This window comes from Letharia lupina, assembly GCF_014066315.1.
Source record: "Letharia lupina isolate WasteWater1 chromosome Unknown contig_10, whole genome shotgun sequence".
Taxonomy (NCBI): Eukaryota; Fungi; Ascomycota; class Lecanoromycetes; order Lecanorales; family Parmeliaceae; genus Letharia; species Letharia lupina.
Window position 1 is genome coordinate 1,410,001 of NW_023502979.1, and position 18,398 is coordinate 1,428,398.

At 50.5% G+C, this 18,398-nt stretch overlaps 7 protein-coding genes across 7 annotated transcripts; 4 read left to right on the forward strand and 3 right to left on the reverse strand.

The window, feature by feature from the left end:
- Positions 1-427: 427 nt before the first annotated feature.
- On the forward strand, positions 428-1,355 carry HO133_000391 (uncharacterized protein; the record flags this gene model as incomplete). Its single annotated transcript, XM_037291330.1, has 2 exons — positions 428-971; positions 1,021-1,355. 2 exons carry the CDS (start codon positions 428-430, stop codon positions 1,353-1,355), a joined length of 879 nt encoding a protein of 292 aa, XP_037152765.1.
- A 768-nt stretch (positions 1,356-2,123) lies between these two features.
- Positions 2,124-4,645, forward strand: HO133_000392 (uncharacterized protein; the record flags this gene model as incomplete). The annotated part of the gene is made up of 13 exons (XM_037291331.1): positions 2,124-2,133; positions 2,221-2,309; positions 2,365-2,409; positions 2,460-2,596; positions 2,657-2,911; positions 2,963-3,261; positions 3,480-3,504; positions 3,579-3,709; positions 3,792-3,832; positions 3,979-4,023; positions 4,171-4,292; positions 4,350-4,505; positions 4,570-4,645. The coding sequence occupies 13 exons, from the start codon at positions 2,124-2,126 to the stop codon at positions 4,643-4,645; spliced, it is 1,431 nt and encodes a 476-aa protein (XP_037152766.1).
- A 563-nt stretch (positions 4,646-5,208) lies between these two features.
- HO133_000393 (uncharacterized protein) lies at positions 5,209-6,737 on the reverse strand (the record flags this gene model as incomplete). The annotated part of the gene is made up of 3 exons (XM_037291332.1): positions 5,209-5,237; positions 5,295-6,644; positions 6,716-6,737. The coding sequence occupies 3 exons, from the start codon at positions 6,735-6,737 to the stop codon at positions 5,209-5,211; spliced, it is 1,401 nt and encodes a 466-aa protein (XP_037152767.1).
- Positions 6,738-8,000: 1,263 nt separating this feature from the next.
- Positions 8,001-11,798, forward strand: HO133_000394 (uncharacterized protein; the record flags this gene model as incomplete). The annotated part of the gene is made up of 9 exons (XM_037291333.1): positions 8,001-8,346; positions 8,489-8,662; positions 8,717-9,711; positions 9,764-9,880; positions 9,928-10,377; positions 10,427-10,562; positions 10,610-10,758; positions 10,806-10,913; positions 10,983-11,798. 9 exons carry the CDS (start codon positions 8,001-8,003, stop codon positions 11,796-11,798), a joined length of 3,291 nt encoding a protein of 1,096 aa, XP_037152768.1.
- A 526-nt stretch (positions 11,799-12,324) lies between these two features.
- HO133_000395 (uncharacterized protein) lies at positions 12,325-13,335 on the reverse strand (the record flags this gene model as incomplete). The annotated part of the gene is made up of 1 exon (XM_037291334.1): positions 12,325-13,335. The coding sequence occupies one exon, from the start codon at positions 13,333-13,335 to the stop codon at positions 12,325-12,327; it is 1,011 nt and encodes a 336-aa protein (XP_037152769.1).
- A 631-nt stretch (positions 13,336-13,966) lies between these two features.
- On the forward strand, positions 13,967-14,626 carry HO133_000396 (uncharacterized protein; the record flags this gene model as incomplete). The annotated part of the gene is made up of 3 exons (XM_037291335.1): positions 13,967-14,219; positions 14,340-14,419; positions 14,474-14,626. 3 exons carry the CDS (start codon positions 13,967-13,969, stop codon positions 14,624-14,626), a joined length of 486 nt encoding a protein of 161 aa, XP_037152770.1.
- Positions 14,627-14,739: 113 nt separating this feature from the next.
- HO133_000397 (uncharacterized protein) lies at positions 14,740-18,099 on the reverse strand (the record flags this gene model as incomplete). The annotated part of the gene is made up of 8 exons (XM_037291336.1): positions 14,740-14,824; positions 14,879-15,159; positions 15,210-15,388; positions 15,446-17,171; positions 17,219-17,342; positions 17,400-17,741; positions 17,795-17,976; positions 18,034-18,099. 8 exons carry the CDS (start codon positions 18,097-18,099, stop codon positions 14,740-14,742), a joined length of 2,985 nt encoding a protein of 994 aa, XP_037152771.1.
- Between the last annotated feature and the right edge of the window lie 299 nt (positions 18,100-18,398).

Below are 18,398 nucleotides of genomic sequence, written 5' to 3' on the forward strand. Positions count from 1 at the left end.
CGTGTTGAGACCCGCTGACCATGGCTGTCAACAGTTCCATCGGGACCTACTTCACTGCTCCTCAATCGCGCTCCACCACGAGCACCTTGAGTCTTACATGAACGAGAGGAAAATCGCTCATCGGCCTCGAGATCACGGATCCAACAATCACTTCATTCCACGGTCGACGGTCGTAAGAGGCTCAAGTGCAAGAGGAACGCTGTGCAGAGCAGGTGTTTGTTTGTCTTGGCCTGTTGGTCCTGGTACTTAGCAAGCCGGCATATTCTGGTGTTAAGAGCATCAACCGGTAACCATAGTCGTGATAGCGCTACTGAGCCTAGCGATACTGATTCTCTCAATTAGACTCCTTCTCCGCTCCCAAATCCACCGGCCGCCTTTCACTCTGATTGCCTAAATGTCTACACGCGGCTATCCTGATCACGAGGGTATGCAGCACGTCCACCACCACAAGTCATCCAATAAGAGGAAACGCGAATCTTCGGACCACACCGGTAGCGTGAGGCAGCCTGGCTCACGACATGCACCTGCTTCCAACAACGTTCATGGGAACGGACAAGATACCTCGAGTTCCGCGCACGATCCATACTCCAATGACTCGAATAACCACGACTTTGCCAGCATGTCTGAGCAGCTCTCTCGACACATTGCCAATGTCAATGCCAATGCGGCTCCCACTACAGCAGCTGCAGCACTTGCTGCGAGTATGCCTCAATTAACGGTACCGCAGCCCACGGACTTTTCATTCTCTAACTCAGGCTCTGGCACGGATCCGGACCGGCAATTGGATTCTTCGTTTGATATGGGCGGAGGGTCAGATGAGGGTCAAGCCCATCACACCCAAGGGACTCCATACAACCTTGATGCCTATCAAGGTGGGGCTGCCGCACACGGACAGGATGCGGATAATGGCGGGAAGCCCCCTGTAGGATCAGAGGAGTGGCACAAAGTCCGAAGAGACAACCACAAGGAAGGTGAGTAGTCGAGTAGCTCAATCAAGATCTGGACTTACCAAATCATTAGTGGAACGAAGACGTCGAGAAACCATCAATGAAGGCATCAACGAGCTCGCAAAGATAGTCCCGGGCTGCGAGAAAAACAAGGGCTCGATATTACAACGCGGCGTCGAGTACATTACACAGCTGAAGGACAATGAGACACGAAACATTGAGAAATGGACACTCGAGAAGCTGTTGACAGATCAGGCCATTTCGGAACTGAGCTCCAGTGTCGACAGATTGAAAGACGAGCTACAACGCACGCATGGAGAAGTTGCGCGTTGGAGGACGGCCTGTCAGAACGCAGGCTTGGAGCCGAAAGATGAGGACGGTGGTGGCACTGACGACGGCGAAACCTGAACTACTCGTTAAGGCACAGTCAGTGCGGTAGTATTGATATGATTCATCGCATACTACTACTAATGAAGCCTACCACGACACCAACACTCGCCGTAATTACCCAAGCATTGGTCATTAATTGATAGGCCGACGCTTGTGGTATGCCTTTGGCCGGTGTCCTCAGCTTTGAATCCGATCCTCGCGTGTATATGCTTCACCTACGCTGCTACGAGATAACCGATTTGCTCCTCTACTACTTCGATTCTGGCTTGCTCCTTTCACGAAACACATGTACATGCTTCCTACGGCATTAGTAGTTTTATTTAACTAGGCGTTGGCGGCCCTGGGTGGTAGGTCTTTCTTTTTTCACATTTCGAATGATGATGGTTCGAACTGCAGTTGGGAATACTACGGCGTCTAAAGCTGATGAGAACGCCCTTTCCAGGGGCGTACACAGCTTATGTCTTACAGTAGAAAACATCTATACACTGGTTTGCCTGACTTCACAAGTGAAAGAAGTCTTGCGCCATAAAACGTGCATGATGTGATATTAAGACTGCCGTATTCTGGGCTTGGCAGCTCTAGATGCCTTCTAAGGATTAGCGCGATCCGAAATGTGTCCTCTCTAAAATCCCACGTCCACCACGGTTTTGTATACAGACATTATTTTACCACCCTGCCACAACCATTCGGACAGCACATCGCTAGAAGTGACGCGAAGCTGGAACTATTGGCCACCCATCGGAATACTTCAATAGCTGAAGTCCGCTCTGCGGCGACCTTGCAAAGATGAGCGGCCGTCAGTCCTCTTCCCTGCCCTTAGCATCCAACTCGCTCTGTACATCTGTTGTCAATCACCAGCAATTGCTGACGTCTTCTGCTACAGTACGGTTCCTCGACCTGATCAAGCCTTTCACTCCTTTGCTTCCCGAAGTGTCGGCTCCAGAAACCAAAACCCCTTTCAACCAGAAGCTCGTGAGACAATGCCCTGAGCTCAGCGTAGGAGGATATGGAAGCTAAAAATGGATAGATGTGGACGGGCCTGACCCTCTTAATATTTCTCGTGATGAGTCAGGTACGTTGATCACGGAGGCTGCTGAGACGGTAGATCTAACATCTGGCTAGATGCCTCTTTACGGCATAGTATCCTCTGATACTTCGGATCCTCTCTACTGGCTTCGCATGATGCTGGCCAGCAACCGTGGAACTCTTATGGAACTTGGTACAACGCCGATAATTTCTTCGGGCATGGTTTTTCAGCTGTAAGATTTTGCGCGAAGGTCTTGATCTGCGCCTGAACAACTGCTAAAATCAACGGACAGTCTTGCAGGCACCCACCTCATTGATGTGAACTTGGATCTGAAGACGGACCGAGAACTCTACCAGACTGCTCAAAAGCTATTCGCGCTCATTCTATCCTTTGGTCAAGCCATGGTGTTTGTGCTGACGGGTCTCTACGGCCAACCGGCCGATTTGGGCGCGGGCGTCTGCGTTTTACTTATAGTCCAGTTGTGCCTTAGTGGTCTCATCGTTATTCTCCTAGACGAGCTGTTGCAGAAGGGCTACGGATTAGGAAGGTAAACGGTGCTCCTTGGAATACTATGGTCTACTTGCTAATGAATCTGTAGCGGCATTTCTCTGTTCATCGCTACGAATATTTGTGAATCCATAGTTTGGAAGGCTTTTTCTCCCACGACCATCAACACAGGCCGTGGTCCTGAGTTTGAAGGCGCTGTCATTGCACTCTTCCACCTCCTCCTCACATGGCCAGACAAGCAGAGAGCGTTGCAAGAGGCGTTTTATCGCCAGAATCTTCCCAATATCATGAACCTACTTGCAACCTTGGTGGTCTTTGCCGCGGTGATCTACCTCCAGGGATTCCGCGTAGAAATACCAGTCAAGAGCTCACGACAGCGCGGAATGCGTGGTACGTACCTTTCAAAGTACTTCCGTTCTATTCGATATTAAGTTGGGGTCACACTTTACATTTCGAGAGCAGAAACCTACATCATTTTCCCGAATTATCTTCCTGGGTGAAAGAAACGCCATATTTCGGCAGCGAAAAGTTTCTTTCTACTCCTCAAACGTGTTTCTTCCTCAGTTTATCACCTAGAAAGAACCATGCTGACTCCGAAATCTGCGTAGGTTCCTATCCAATCCGATTGTTCTAGTACGAATTTCCCTCACTTCTTTATGCCTCAAAAGACAATCTTAGAAAGCACGCTAACTAAACTTCTTTGATAGCACCTCTAACATGCCCATCATGTTACAGTCGGCGCTCAGCTCCAACATTTTCCTTATGTCGCAGATGTTGTACTCTAGATTCAGTGAAAACCTCCTTGTCAAGTTGCTTGGAGTCTGGGAACCAAGAGAAGGTATGTACATATAGCTCTTTCCACATTGACACATTCATACCTTGTAATCGGCTGGGTTCGCACTTGACTGACCAGAGATCAGGCAGCGCTCAGCTCTATGCTAGCTCTGGGGTTGCCTATTATGTAAGTCTACTCTTCCGAGTGTTCCCCCCCTCAAACCTACAGCATTTTGAGTTCTAATGCATGTTTTGAGTGCATTCTTACTCCTCTGATAATTCTCACGTCTTAATCTCAGTCTAGAATGGAGTGCTGACTTGGAAAATCTGCAGATGTCCCCACCACTCAACTTTACGGAAGCAATCCTTGATCCCGTCGTAAGCAACTTCTCCAGCTCCAAATCCCTAACACATGTCATGTTTTGAGTCATGAAACACAGTTGGGGAGTTTGGGAAAAACCCCCGAAACTGTTCCACGACACAGTCTCAAGGAAGTTACTGACTGGAGATGCTGCCCCATTGCAGAAGACTGCAATCTATATCGTATTTATGTTGACCGCCTGCGCTATCTTTTCGAAGACCTGGATTGAAGTCAGCGGCTCTGCACCCCGAGATGTAGCAAAGCAGCTCAAGGAACAAGGGCTAGTGTGAGTACCGCCGGTAGATGCCCGTGGATGGCGGCAAGCTGACAAACGCGCTATTAGCATGGCGGGTCACAGGGAACAGAGCATGTACAGAGAGCTCAAGAGGATCATCCCTACTGCGGCAGCATTCGGCGGAGCGTGTATCGGTGCTCTGTCCGTCGCCAGTGATCTTATGGGTGCTCTAGGCTCAGGGACGGGTATACTACTAGCCGTGACGTGCGTACTGTCCCAATCTTGCTATGTTGCAAATGTTTGATGGTTTGAACTGACTGGATGGCAGCATTATCTACGGGTATTTCGAAATTGCCGCGAAGGAAGGTGATATGGCAGGGCTGAAGGGAATGGTGATGGGGTGAAAAGATGAAGTCTTTGGATTCCCCATGTTTCCAGATCATCCGACGCATGGAGGAAAAGAGTATGTGGGGAAGAGACTATGAAGGTGATTGAAGGTGGAGGCCAAGGTCTGGTAAAAGCTTGCATATGATGAGGTATACCTCTGTATATATACATGTACGACTGGATCGATGCCTGGATTATAAATCTAGATTCCCAGACACTGCTCTCACCTTTATGTGAGTGCGGGCAAACATCTAGAGAATCGGTCATCGCTGAGGAAGAATCGCCGTGTCTTGTTGCAGGTGGGATCTCGACGGTATATTAGACCAATTGCAAAGAGATCGAAGCCGGTAGTCCAATCATATCAGGATTTACTGTTGCATATTCTGGCGAGCATCGTTGTTTCATGGGCAATGTCCCTCTTTCTGTCTCATTCGAGAGACCTACATCCCGTCCGTACCCCGATATCCTGGTGCGCGGTTCGTCGCCCACGGTGCATATTTACAGCATCAGCGTCAGCATCCAAGCAGAGATCTAAAATAAACCACGGGTAGGACCGTTCCACCTGGCCCCCCCTCCAACCTCAAGTCCGATAATCTCCATTGATTGTCACTGTTCACGGTCAGTCTCTGGCCCCAGACGGTGCGATCCAAACGGGGCGTAACGCACCGTATTCGTGGCTGAAATCGCAAAACCAATAACTCGCCTCTTCCTTACCGGTTCCGTCCCCTCCGCCTCCCAGGTCTACGAGTATTTCGAGATCCTCTTCGGCGAGGAGCTGGGCCGCACGCATCTCATCCACGGCCTCGGGCTCCCCGTTTATGACGAGTTTGAGGGGCTCGGACCCGTCGGTTGGTACAAAACTTACGGATGTTCGGGCTGGAACGACTGTTTTCGACGATGAAAGGCCTTGTGTGTAGCCGATTGCGCACAAAATTCGGCCCCAGTTTGCGTCTTTCCCGTAGAGGGCTGTTTTCACCAAGGGATCACGGGCGATAGATGAAGCTATGAGTTTGGTATCCGCGAAAGAGGGCGAGTTGATGACCTTGACTCGCACGAATTTGGTAGCTCCCTCGCCGTCTCGCACAACTAGTTGTGAGAGCTGCTGCGTGAAGTCTGTGAGCAACTTTTGCATTGCTCTTCCATCCTCTGAAGCAGGCGAAGTGACGGGCTGGCCGCCAGCGGCGCCATTAGCGAGGACGGCGAGAGTGTCATTGGTGCTTGTGCTGCCGTCTATGCTTATGGCGTTGAAGGAGCGCTCGACGGCGTGGGTGAGAAGAGGTCGGAGGGTTGAGGCTGGGATGGGAGCGTCGGTGCAAAGGATGCCGAGGAGCGTGGCCATGTTTGGATGGATCATGCCGGCACCTTTGGTCATTCCTGCTATTGAGTAGATGATAGTCGGAGAAGAGGGGAGGGTGAATGTCATGGAGAGGAGTTTAGGGAAGGTGTCGGTAGTACATATCGATCGGGCGGTCGTAAGCCATGAGTCGTGCGTGTTTTCGAGATTAGATACCGCTTTGGGCACGGCCTGGAGAATCTTCTTGATGGGAAGGCGTTGGCCAATTACCCCAGTGGACATGACGAGAGTACGGTCCGGGGACGAAGAGTCGGGTAGTAGCCCATCAAGGGATGCCGCCATGCTAGTAGCATCCTCGAGCCCGCCTTTCCCTGTGACGGCATTTGCGCAGCCGGAATTGATTATTACGGATCTGATACCCTCACCAGAACGTTTCTGGAGGATGTTTCGGCTAATTGTGACAGGGGCGGCTTGAAAAATGTTCTGCGTGAATACTGCAGCAGCGGATGCCGGCCTTTCGGATGTCAAGAGTGCAAGGTCTGGAAAGCGTGTGTTGGACGCTTTTACACCCACATGGGTGCCAGAAACGAGGAATCCTTTGGGGTAGGTGCCCGTTGTAGGGACATATTTCTGTTTCGCCGCGGGAATGGACCCGTCCACGGGGGCAGAGTATTGCCTCGTTTGTCTACACGCTGATCGAGAAGCATGACCACCGCTGGAGACTGCTCATTGTTAACGCCTGAAATCAATGACATTGATAGATTAAAGAGATAGAGAAAAGAGGAGGTCTGACATGTTTTTCGGAAAGCTGTCATAATGGATGCGTAGAAACAGACCAAGTGAAGACACTCAACATGACATTTGTGAAAGAGAAAGGGGAGTAAAGCAAGGTTATATGGTGTTTCGGTGAGTCGTGCCAAGGCAATGTTAACAACAAATTTGGGGTACTACAAGCCAAGATGCAGGGTAATAGCCAAATAAACGATTGTGAGAGATACCATCTCAAGTATGGTTTGTCCACTATGAACTCGGAGTAAATTGATGGTTGTTGTATGAAGATGATCAATCCCTAGGTGTAAGACCGATAACATGGGTTTCTTTTTTTTCCCCTTCGTGCCTAAGCGAATTGACTCTCTCATCCCCACAAGTTCCGACTACCTACGGCGGATGAGGGCTGACATTACGACAAAATTAAACCCAATTTTTTTTCTTTAATTTTTTTTTCTTCCCGTGACTTTGAAAAAATATTTAAAGAGATTTCTTTAAATTAGAGGATTCTTTATAAGGTATTCGAGGAGGATTTAAGAGATTATTCGAGGGTATATTTTCGGAGATACTCGAGAAGAGTATTTTAGAGAGCACTTAGAGGGTTACTCGAGGGGTTTCTTAAAGATTTACTCGAGAAATCACTCAAAAAATACTCGAATTGCGAAAAAAGAATTCGCGGGAAGTTCCGCGGGAAGTCCCGTAAATTTTTTTTTTTTTTTTTTTTTTTTTTGCGAAGAACTTCATAAGATATTGTACCCGGAAGAGTACCCGAGAGAGTACCCCGGAGAGTACCCCGGAGAGTACCCCGAAGAGTACCCGGAAGAATACCCCGGAGAGTACCCGGAGAGTACCCCGGAGAGTACCTCGAAGAGTCCCCGGAAGAATACCCTGAAGAGTACCCCGAAGAGTACCCCGGAGAGTACCCCGGAGAGTAGCCCTAAAAGAGTGCCTCAAAAAGTACCTCTCGAAGAGTTGAGACCTAGAAATCGCGAAGAAAAAAACGATAAGAGAATTTTTTTTTGGTTTTGTCGTAGTGTCAGCCGTCGTCCGCCGTACTACCGCCAAGAGAACGGCCACGGGCCGCCCGTACCTACGCGCATTGCGCTACCATACTTATGGCTTAGTTAATTTCAGCCAAGCTTAGAAACATCTAGGGCAGTCGTTGCATTCTGTTTCATACTTGTCCCAGTATTGTTCGTGTGCGAGCAGGTCAGGTCGGCCGCAATCCCATAACCATAAAGAATTCACCTCGGGAAAACAGGTTTCGACAATGCTCAGGCATCGACTAAACCTTGATCGTATATCCTACCATGTCATATAGCAACGGCTACACCAATGGCAGCTACAGGACCAATCGCTATGAAGATTTACAAGAGGATAGCGATTCATTGGGAGGCAACCGGCAACGCCGTGCTGGAGGTTATGGAGGATTCTATGACGGCGCTCCTTCGGTCTCAGCAGAACCCCAGGCTCAGCCACCTCCACCCTCCTTTCGACGGCAAGGCACCGATCACTCAACTGGAGGAACGGGGCTATCGGTATCGAGAACAAGGGATATCGACGGTTATGATACAAGTAGGAGTCGTGACAGAGGAGCGCGTGGTCAGAACGGTGCAAGGCAGCATGGCAGTGGACCAGGAGGCAGACAGATTGAAGGTTAGTCACTGTTAGACGCCAAACAAAAGAGCAACAGAAAACACTAGGCGCAGTTTTGCCATCTAATCGGAGCGTGTCTTTGCTTTTGACAAGCATACCGATCCATGGTTTACACACAGAACTAATGCTTTTCTACAATCAGGAGTTCTTGACCACATACATGAAAACTGGGATATCATAACCAAAGATGACTGTGTGCCTGTTCATATCGCACTGCAGTTGATGGACTACAGCTCTCTTGGGCGCGGCAATGATTACCAAGACTTCCAACGGACAAATAGACACCTGCAGAAAGCGCTCAAGGCAATTGTGAACGGTCAGACTCTTCTCTTGGGTTAGAATACGTTATGCATTGGCTGAAGATTTTCAGAACACCATCAAGGCTTCAACAGCTCCATTGGAACTTTTCACAAGATACAGGCCAGCATCCAAGCATCGCAAGGCCGTGTCCGGTCATTGAGGGACTCAGTCCAAGGCGCAAAATCCAGTCTAATGATCACGAAACCCGAGCTGAAAGGATTGGGCTCGTCTTCGCAGAAATATGACGATATGCTGCAGATCTTGGGACAGATTGAGAAGCTACAGTTGGTCCCTGAAAAGCTGGACGCTCGGATTTCAGACAAGCATTTCCTACCCGCTGTTGATCTTCTACAAGATGCCTTGAGGATCATACGAAGATCCGACATGGAAAACATTGGTGCCTTGACAGATCTTCGGATTTATTTCAGTAACCAAGAGACCTCGTTGACTGACATACTTATCGAGGAGCTCCATGATCATCTTTATTTGAAGTCCCCTTATTGCCAAGACCGTTGGAAACCATATACTGGAGATTCGGCGAACATTAGCGCATCCGAAACAGGCAAGGTCTCGTTACCTAACACCTGGGGCAGGCCTTTGTATCGATTCTTGGACAATCTCGATACGACTTCGCCACTGGAAGACGATGCATCTCAAAACCCGGAGACCGACAGCTTTCACTACATCCACATGGTCATCGAGTCGTTGAATAAGCTGGGCCATTTAGATGTGGCGGTTGACCGCATGGAGCAGCGACTTCCCGTCGAGCTATTTGCCATTGTCGATAGAACCAACCAAGAGGTCGATCTGCGCCACCCAGCGCATAAGCGTGCGCCGCTTAACCCCGAGAAAAAACTTCTTGAATCCACATGGAATGATACGACTGGTGGGAGCGTTATACTCAATGACCTTTTGTGGACACTATTCTCCAAATTTGAAGCAATTGCTGAAGGACATCGGGCATTTCATGACGTTGTTGCAGGCATTGTGAAGCGGGAAAGACTAGGGCATCCCGAAAGTCTGACAAGGGGATTCAAAGAGATGTGGAAACTGTACCAAAGTGAGGTAGGACTTGTATCCCAGAAGAGAAAGCCTGTATCTCCGCTGATACACACAGATGCGATCATTGCTCCATGATTATTTGGCAACGGACGAAAATCCATCGTATAGGCTTGGTCGCCAGCCTGCCGCAGAAGCAAACATGTTCCACAAGAATCACCGAGAGAGAAACAAGGTACTCATCGTTCATCGGAATCCAAGGGTAGTGCTGACCAACTAAAGCGTGTCTTCAAATTGTCCGAGATAGATCAGAAGTCTGCGGATTTGGCCGCGGATCAACGAGATCTTGACCAAATACTCCAGGCTTCTGTACCCGGGCTAGTCTCTAAATCACAGAGGCGGTCTGGTGTTTTGCATAATAACACCAACGTCGCCACTGATGGTCCGGTTGCGAGTCACAAGCTGCTTGTGGATCCCAATGTCTTCAACATTAGCTCTCTTCTCCCGCCATCGTTGTCCTTCCTCCAGCGACTAAGAGATATCGTCCCTCATGACTCGGGTATCGCGATGAGCACACTGACTTCGTTCCTTGATGAGTTTCTCGTTAATGTGTTTCAACCTCAGCTCGAGGAGACTGTCACAGAGTCGTGTACTCAGTCGTTCGCTGAGCTTGATGCGTTTCAAAAAGATTCCCAATGGTCCCAGCACGCTGTTGTGCGGCCAATATTTAGAGCATGTCGCCAATAGCCTTCTTCTTCGATGACTTTGCTAACTTCTTCAGGGCACGTTTCATTTCTCCACGTTAATTAGATCTTTCTGCAAATTGCTCGATACTATACCCCCTGATTTGGCTTCTACGCAATTAATAATTACACAAATGGTTGCTTATTACGACAAATGCTGTGAATGCTACAGAGGTATGCAAACCCCTAGGTCTTGCGGATGTAAAGCTAAAAAGCTCTAGCTCTGGTCAGAAGGCCACAGCTACATGCACAGGATGAGGTGCGATTGAAGACCGCAGCCGCATTGGCAGACTCAGGAGACGTTCGGGAAGTTGCCGAGAAATTGTTGAAAGGCGTTGTCGAAGAAGAAGAACACGATCTTTTGCAGAAGGTATAGGCAGATCATCTTTGACAATCCATTCCGCTGACGGTCCCTAGGAGGCCAAATTGCTCATCACCAGGACCAATGAGGAGCCGCTAGATCCATTCGATATTATCTCCGATCGACGATCGGTCACAGCTCTCTGCTTAATGTACTCTAGCATGGTAAGCGTCTTTCTTTTTTTTAGAAACAAGCGTGGCTTCAGAAGCACACTACTGACTGACTCATTGCAGCAATGGCTTGTACTCCAGTTCCAGCAGCTTCGACGCATTATCCCGGAGTCTTCGCGATCACACCGCGACTCAACGAAGCCTCAGCACACACGACAATTGTCCCTTCTCAGTTCACCCCAGCGCGTCGACCCAAATACCCCTATATATCTCCCCATGACCCAGGAGACCGTCGAAGCTTTCGACAGCATCTTGGCCTCCATGCGTACGCTTGCTAGTACAGCCCTCTTGACCCTCCACATCGACATACGCCTAGGCGTAATCCACATGCTTACTCGGACACTTCATGCGCCTTACTTACTCGCCCAGCGAGCTCAGGATCCGGATCCTTCGATCCTCTCCCTCAACGCTGACCTTCTCTCGTTCGCCGACAATCTGACCACACATCTCGACACTCGAGCCCAACACTTCATCACCAATGGTCTTGCTTTGCTCATCGATACCTTACTTGTCTCCAACGCTTTCCAGATCACAGCAGGCATGAATGATCACGGATGCGGCAGGATGCATCTCAATATCTTGGTCCTTTCACAAAACCTAAAATCGATTGAGACGAGCAGCGATGACCATCGTAATGAGCTTGACCGCAGTGCGCGTTTCTATGATCTCTTCCTGGAGGGTGCAGACAGCATCGTGGAGCGAGCAAAGGACCGTGGCGGAGAGGGATTGGAAGGATTTGACCTTGAAGAATTGAAAGCGCTGGTGGAGCTGTGGTACAGAGATGGCATTGAGAGTGGAGCACGAGAGGTGCAAATCAAGAGTAAGAGGGAGTTGGGTGACAAGCTGTTGGTGCTCAGTGAATGTTTATGGAATAGGTAATCCGTCGAAAGAAGGATTCAAGGAATGCACGTATTCTCACAGCGCAACGCGTTTTTCGGCCGACGCTTTCGCCAACTTTTCCGCTGCCGTACCAATGCACTGACCACTTATTTACTGTACGAACGAAACTCATCACCATCAAACCGGCGCTCACCAAGCCAGATCCCACCGCGTCGGTACCAAATGTGCTTGTCGCGCCAATCCATCGCCAAAGCGATCTCCATCAAGCCGGCAGCAGGTCTCCAGACTACTACTCTTATCAAGCAGGTTCGAAATCGGGGCCCGAAGCCGCAGTCCGGGATATCTTCCCGCGGAATCGGAAACGGTTGTTCCTGTCACATGTGCAAGGGTGTTTTCTCATGGGTTGGAGTTCGATCGTCCCTGCACTTTCCGTTGGCCAACTTCTAGATCTTCTACTTGCGTATCTGTGGGCAATTGCGGCTCATGAGCGAAATACAGAGTGTCTACTAGGATTTCTATCCCAACACATACAGTTGGACCTATCTATCTATCTTTTGTCTCCCCACTACCACCCTCTCCCCGCCATCTTTTCGCCTTCTGCCATTCTCCCGACATTCAGGCCCACCATCGCCTCTCCCAGCCCTCCACTAACCTCAGCCAACACGGCCGGGTCCTTGAAGTGGGTCACCGCCTGCACGATAGCTTTCGCCCTCTTGGCCGCATTCCCACTCTTGAAGATCCCACTGCCTACAAAGACACCATCGCACCCGAGCTGCATCATCAACGCCGCATCCGCCGGCGTCGCCACACCGCCAGCCGCGAAATTGACCACCGGCAAGCGTCCCAACTGCGCCGTCTCCTTCAGAAGCCGAAAAGGCGCATTCAACTCCTTCGCATAACCCCTGAGCTCCATGTCGCTCATCCCCCTCGCCTTGTTGATCTCCGTCGTCACAGTCCGCATGTGCCTCACGGCCTCCACCACGTCCCCCGTCCCCGCTTCGCCCTTCGTCCTGATCATCGCCGCCCCCTCGTCGATCCTCCTCAGCGCCTCCCCCAGACCCCGACACCCGCACACAAACGGCGTCCTGAACGCGTGCTTCTCCACGTGGAAGGCATTGTCCGCCGGCGTCAGCACCTCGCTTTCGTCGATGTAGTCGACCCCCAGCTCCTGCAGGATCTGGCACTCGACGAAGTGGCCGATGCGGGCCTTGGCCATGACGGGGATGGTGACGGCGTCCATGATCTCGGTGACGAGCTGCGGGTCGGACATGCGGGCGACGCCGCCCTGGGCGCGGATGTCGGCGGGGACGCGCTCGAGGGCCATGACGGCGCAGGCGCCGGCTTCTTCGGCGATGCGGGCTTGGTCGGCGTTGACGACGTCCATGATGACGCCCCCTTTGAACATCTTTGCCAAGCCGTCTTTGACGGTGAAGTTTGGGGAGGTGTCTTGGGTGCTGGTGTGGGGCGAGGGAGCATTGTCTCGATTTGAGGTTGAGGCGGGTGTGGGGGCGTTGTCTTGGGTTGGGGTGGAGGTAGAGGGAGCGACGAGAGTGGAGGGGGAGTCATTGATGGCCATGTTGTGTGAGGTGGATGAGCTGTAGGAAAATGGGTTTGCTTGAAGAATGAATGCTTCAATTCTTGTTCAGAGTGATGAGCGCTGAAATGGAGATGTCTTGATAAAAAAGTCTTTGTGTGACTTGGGGAATCTTTGCCACACGGTTGGAAGAGGGTAGACTGTGGGAGATGCTGATGAAATGCCGGTATCTTAGCAGTCCAATGCAAAAGAATCGTTGAAAAGCTTGCCTCCAAATTGAATGCAGTAAGCAGATATGAAGAAGATATTCTACCAGATCTATGTGTCAGAGGAGAGGAAGCACAGAGTCGATGACCCTCTCAATCAAAACCAAAGCCCCCGAAAATCGGAGAAAATGTTTTCCTCGGAATGCGGCTAGCCTCGGCCCAGCGATAATCTTGCATTATCTTAGCGCCAATCCCATCATCCCCGACTCCCGAGCGCGCTAGTCAATGTCATCACCGCGTCGAGCTGAAGCTCCCTCACTGCCTACCTACCTTATCCCAGCACCAGTGCTCCAAACAGCGGCACCGATTGACCTCCGGACCCCATTCTCACCAACCATCCTCCCTCGAGCTCCCTCTTCACCGCCTCTCCAAATTCCCCACCTACCGAACCAAATCAAACCAACTCAATGGCATCATTCCTCCTCCCCCGATCCCGTCCCCTCTTCTCCCTCACCCTTGGCCTCGGCCTCTCCTCCCTCTACGCATCGCAGGCACTCTACCGGCAAAAGCCGCGCCTGTGCGAAGGCCCGGGCGCGACACCGTTGACGACGGTCTCGGAGAGCTTCAAGGCGTATTCCCGCGATGCGAAGGTGCCCGTGTTCAAAGATGGGAGGCCGAACCCACGGGCGTACAGGCAGATTAGTGCGGGAAGTATTGTTGGTATGTGAGAGCTTGTGTTTCGGATGTGGGGGGGGGGTAGTCGTTGGGATCGAGCAGGAGACGTCGTCGGGTCAGAGGAAACTTTGGGTGGGAGTATGGCTAATGCGCTGGTGATGATAGGTTTGCTGGGGGGCGTGGCTGTGAGTACGTTTTCGAAGACGTTGGCGATGCTGTTCGGGTTGCTGGTGTTCGGTGTGCAGGTATGTCGCTGGGCGCGCAAGGAAAAGAGACACGCAAGGCTGATATTTGCACAGTATATGGCGTCGCAAGGATATAACATCATACCGACAACGAAGCTACAACGATACGTGAAGGGAATAGATCTGAGATCAGCAGTAGAAGATAATGTGGCATTCAAGCTCAGCTTTGGGTTGACCTTTGCGTTGGCATCGCTGGCGTCATTTTGATATGTAAGATATAGTGGGCACAAGCATTGAATGAACTTTGGTATCTTGCGAAAGCGCCATCGCTATGCCTTTAACCCTCTTGCAGCAAAGCTTCTGCACAGTTGGAATAGAAATCATGATGCGTATGCAAACTCCGCTCCCCGACACGCTATCCAGAAGTCTTTGACCGCGGAATTAGTTGCTCTAGCTCCCCTCAGGCTAAACGATTTTCTTCAGCGTACATCTAGGCGAACCAGACGTGGGAATGCTTACTTGATGATCTTCTGTAGCCAGATTCGCTTTTCCGTCGATCCCACTTTTTGGCTTGGGAAATCCTCGCTGCTCAGCGCATTCGAAAGCCACATCTTTGCCTGCGGTTGTGCAAAGATCAGCTTTTTCAGTGGTTCGGCCAGAACGTCTAACTCGCTGCGTGCTGCTTCTCCGCCAATGTTTCGGACTAAAAGGTGGCACAGCTGCGGTCCGTACTGTTGCGTGACAGCTGCAGCGAACATGGCGACCTCTTCTGACACTTCGAAATTTTGGACGAAGGTGGCCTACATCCATCGTCAAACTAAATGACTTGGAGACAGGAGTGAATGCTCACCCAGAAGTGAGCCGCAGCCCGCTTGGGCATGATCTCTGCCGCTGTAAGGGCCTTGAGGGTGAAATCAAAGAGCCCCTGGATATTCTGCGTATTCATCATGCAATCAAGATGGTGCGGGACCATCTTGTCCGCTAGGTCGATCCCACTCGAAGCGACCTCTGGATCCGACGAAGGTTCACCTGGAATTTCACATCAGCGATGAGCGCCGTGAATGACACGTTCATTCGTATGCTTACCACCCATCAGATGGATTACACCGAGTAGGTATTCCAGGAATGCAGAAGCAGCACTCTTGACTGTGCTTTCTGGCTCGTGGACTTGCCTGCTGAGCATCGCACAAGCCGTGTCCAGGACATAGTCTAATCGTGCGGTATCCAGTTTGCTGGCGAGCACCAAGTCCACAGTCACTTTGGGTGGAAATACGAATAACCCAGGGGCACTCTCTTTGTAGCCAGACCTGAGTATCTGACAACTTGCTTCCACGACATCACTGTTCCATCTCATCAGGCCTGTTACTGTCTCCATTATTTGGACCACTTTCGCTTGTAGCGAAGCACCTGGACCTTTCGCCCAGTAGACCGACTGAGGGGCATCTCCGTCAAGATCGATAACGGCATTATCTGGTGCTCTTAGGGCTTTCCCCATGCTCGCCAAGCACTTCAAGGCACAAATCCCGCTAGCTTGGAATTCTTCAGCTTGAGAAGCCTCCATGAATTTGATGCAGTCGTTCACGTCCCTTTCGACGAATTCAACCAGCGTTGACAGTGACCCGTATTGATCCTCGTCCCTTGGAATCGCTTGAACGATTGCTGCGATTCCACCAATAACTTTTTCTTTCGTGTAGACCTCGGCAGTAGCCCATGTCAGGAGAACCTCGTATTGGTGCAGGAAGGCACCAAGCTCTGGTATCAAGACCTGGCGACATGACGAACAACTCGACAGGATAGCGTTTGCTGCAACGCTCGCCAATGCAGGGGCTTTCAAGGACTCGAAGAGGAAGTTCAACATAGCGGGTAGGTATTCGAAATGACGTTCAAAGAAGGCCGTGTACTTGGTGATCATGTTCACAGCCGTTTGCCTTGTCTTGGCCGGAATAGGCTCGACCGTACTGCTCATATCAGCGAAAAGTGAGGAGCCGAAAAGTCTGGATAGCATAGCATCGACCGAGTCTTCGTCCGAGGTCGAGCCTGAAAGTGCATTGAGGCAGAACAGCGTAGCTTCCAGATGGAGCCAAGCACGGTCCTCGAGTGATTGCAGAGCAAGCCGTGCAAGATTCTCGAAGACATCTACACCCAAGAGGGTGTAGGAGGACTGGAGTAGATCTTGAACGTCCGCTCGAAAGGCCTTGAAGCCGGCGCGAGCGTCGGAATCCCAAGAGGCTGCCACTTCGTGGGGAGGTATCCGGATCTTTACCCAAGAGGCTTCAATGACTTCTACAACGCGCTGCCGGGCACTGTCCATCCAGGCTGGCTTCTCTTCTCCAGCGGCAAAAAGCGAGTCAATGAGGAATTCTGTATAGGTCATCCAGAATTCAAGAGCTTGTGCGCATATCTCGTCTTCAGCCCCCGCATATCCCTCACACCTCAACAATTCTAGAAGCTGATGCACGATTTGGCTTAGCAAAGGGTCCTCTGACTTCGTCGCCAAATCTTGAACAGTTGCATCTCCGTACGCTAGCAAAAACCTGGCAAAAGATAATGCTTCGGGGTCGTAATCGCCTCCTTTGAGCCCCGAGACAATCTGTCGTGCCCGAGTAGACGCAAGTAATGTCGACAGGGACTCGAGATCACCAGCAGTAAGAAAGGCTGAAAAGTTAGTCAGAACATCGGTGAAGAGTTCGACGGTCACATCATATGAATTTTCATGATGTAAGGCCTGTATTGCCAAGGGCGTGAGTGATCTGAGTGGTGCTAGTTCCAAAGCTTTGTCGATCCATGCTCGGTGTGCATACATGACCCATGACTAGGAAGAGTCAGCAAGGCATGCATAGAGGGAAAGATGATACAAACTTGAAAGCATTTCACACTCTCTTCGGTGATTTTCACGTCTTGGCCTGGTGTGATGGTCATTGAACAGTTTAGTATAGCCACTGCATCTCCAATATTCGAAGAAACCCTCTCATGGTATTTGTGCCTACGAGGTTTCGGTCAGCATCAACGATGGGTCACGATGGAAAGTACGTAATAGTACGTCTGGATGCTGGTGGTATTCGTTTTGCCAACTTCTTCTACAAGACCCCCAGCAAACCACAGTGTGGCCATTAGACAAGGTAGGCTGAGCTTAGCGGCTACTGGGCCTGTCTCAGGCCCTTGACTAAGCGTATCGCTGGGAATGACATGTCCTTCATTGAAGCTTAGAACGAGGTGTCTAATACATTGCTTCCATCTACCCGCAGGCCGTAGATAGTAGGCTATCAGTGAGGAGCACAGCTTTCTGATAACCAGCTGGGATTCTCCGGCGTTGACGAGTCGAATGAGCCATTCTATGAGTCTGTCCAAGAGTAACGTTGCATCGGCGTCACTTAAGGAGTTCCTGATAGCGGATAAGCCTTCGTCCTGGGCATCTAAAACGTAGAAAACCCTTGCCAGTCCTGGTTGATCTTAATAGTAAATGTCAGGGCGCCAAAGAAGCGAACTTTCTCATCTTGGCTTTGAAGAAGCGCATCGGCGAATTGCCAGCCTTGTTGCGATCTTTGTAGCTTTTGCAGAGCATTTTGTATCCTCGAAATTTCCTGCGGCGAACCTGGTTGGTATAACTTCTGAACAAGCTGGTATATGAGAAAGCTATTAGCTTTCGTAAGATCTAAATGACAGGATCAGCACACCTTCTCTGCGTCTGCAAATGTATGGGGCTCGATCGATTGAGCCCCCCTCTCTCCATTCAGAGTCATGGCAACAGAGAAAGCAGAAGAGATGATATGGACAAATAGTTTCTTATCATTTGAAAAAGACCGCGCATACGCAGATCCTGTTGCACGAAGGAGCCAAGACCGCAACCTCTTGGAGTAGGAAAAGGCTGCTTGGGAAACACTTGATTGACAAAGGAGATGTAGAAACTTCGAGCGTTAGTATACCGACGAGGAGGCATTCGATATCCAGCATATTCTGTTAAACATTTGTAGGTCTTTGCCAGTGTAATGAATGGCAGTAAAGATGCTGATATAAACTAGACCTGATTTGGAAGGATGCA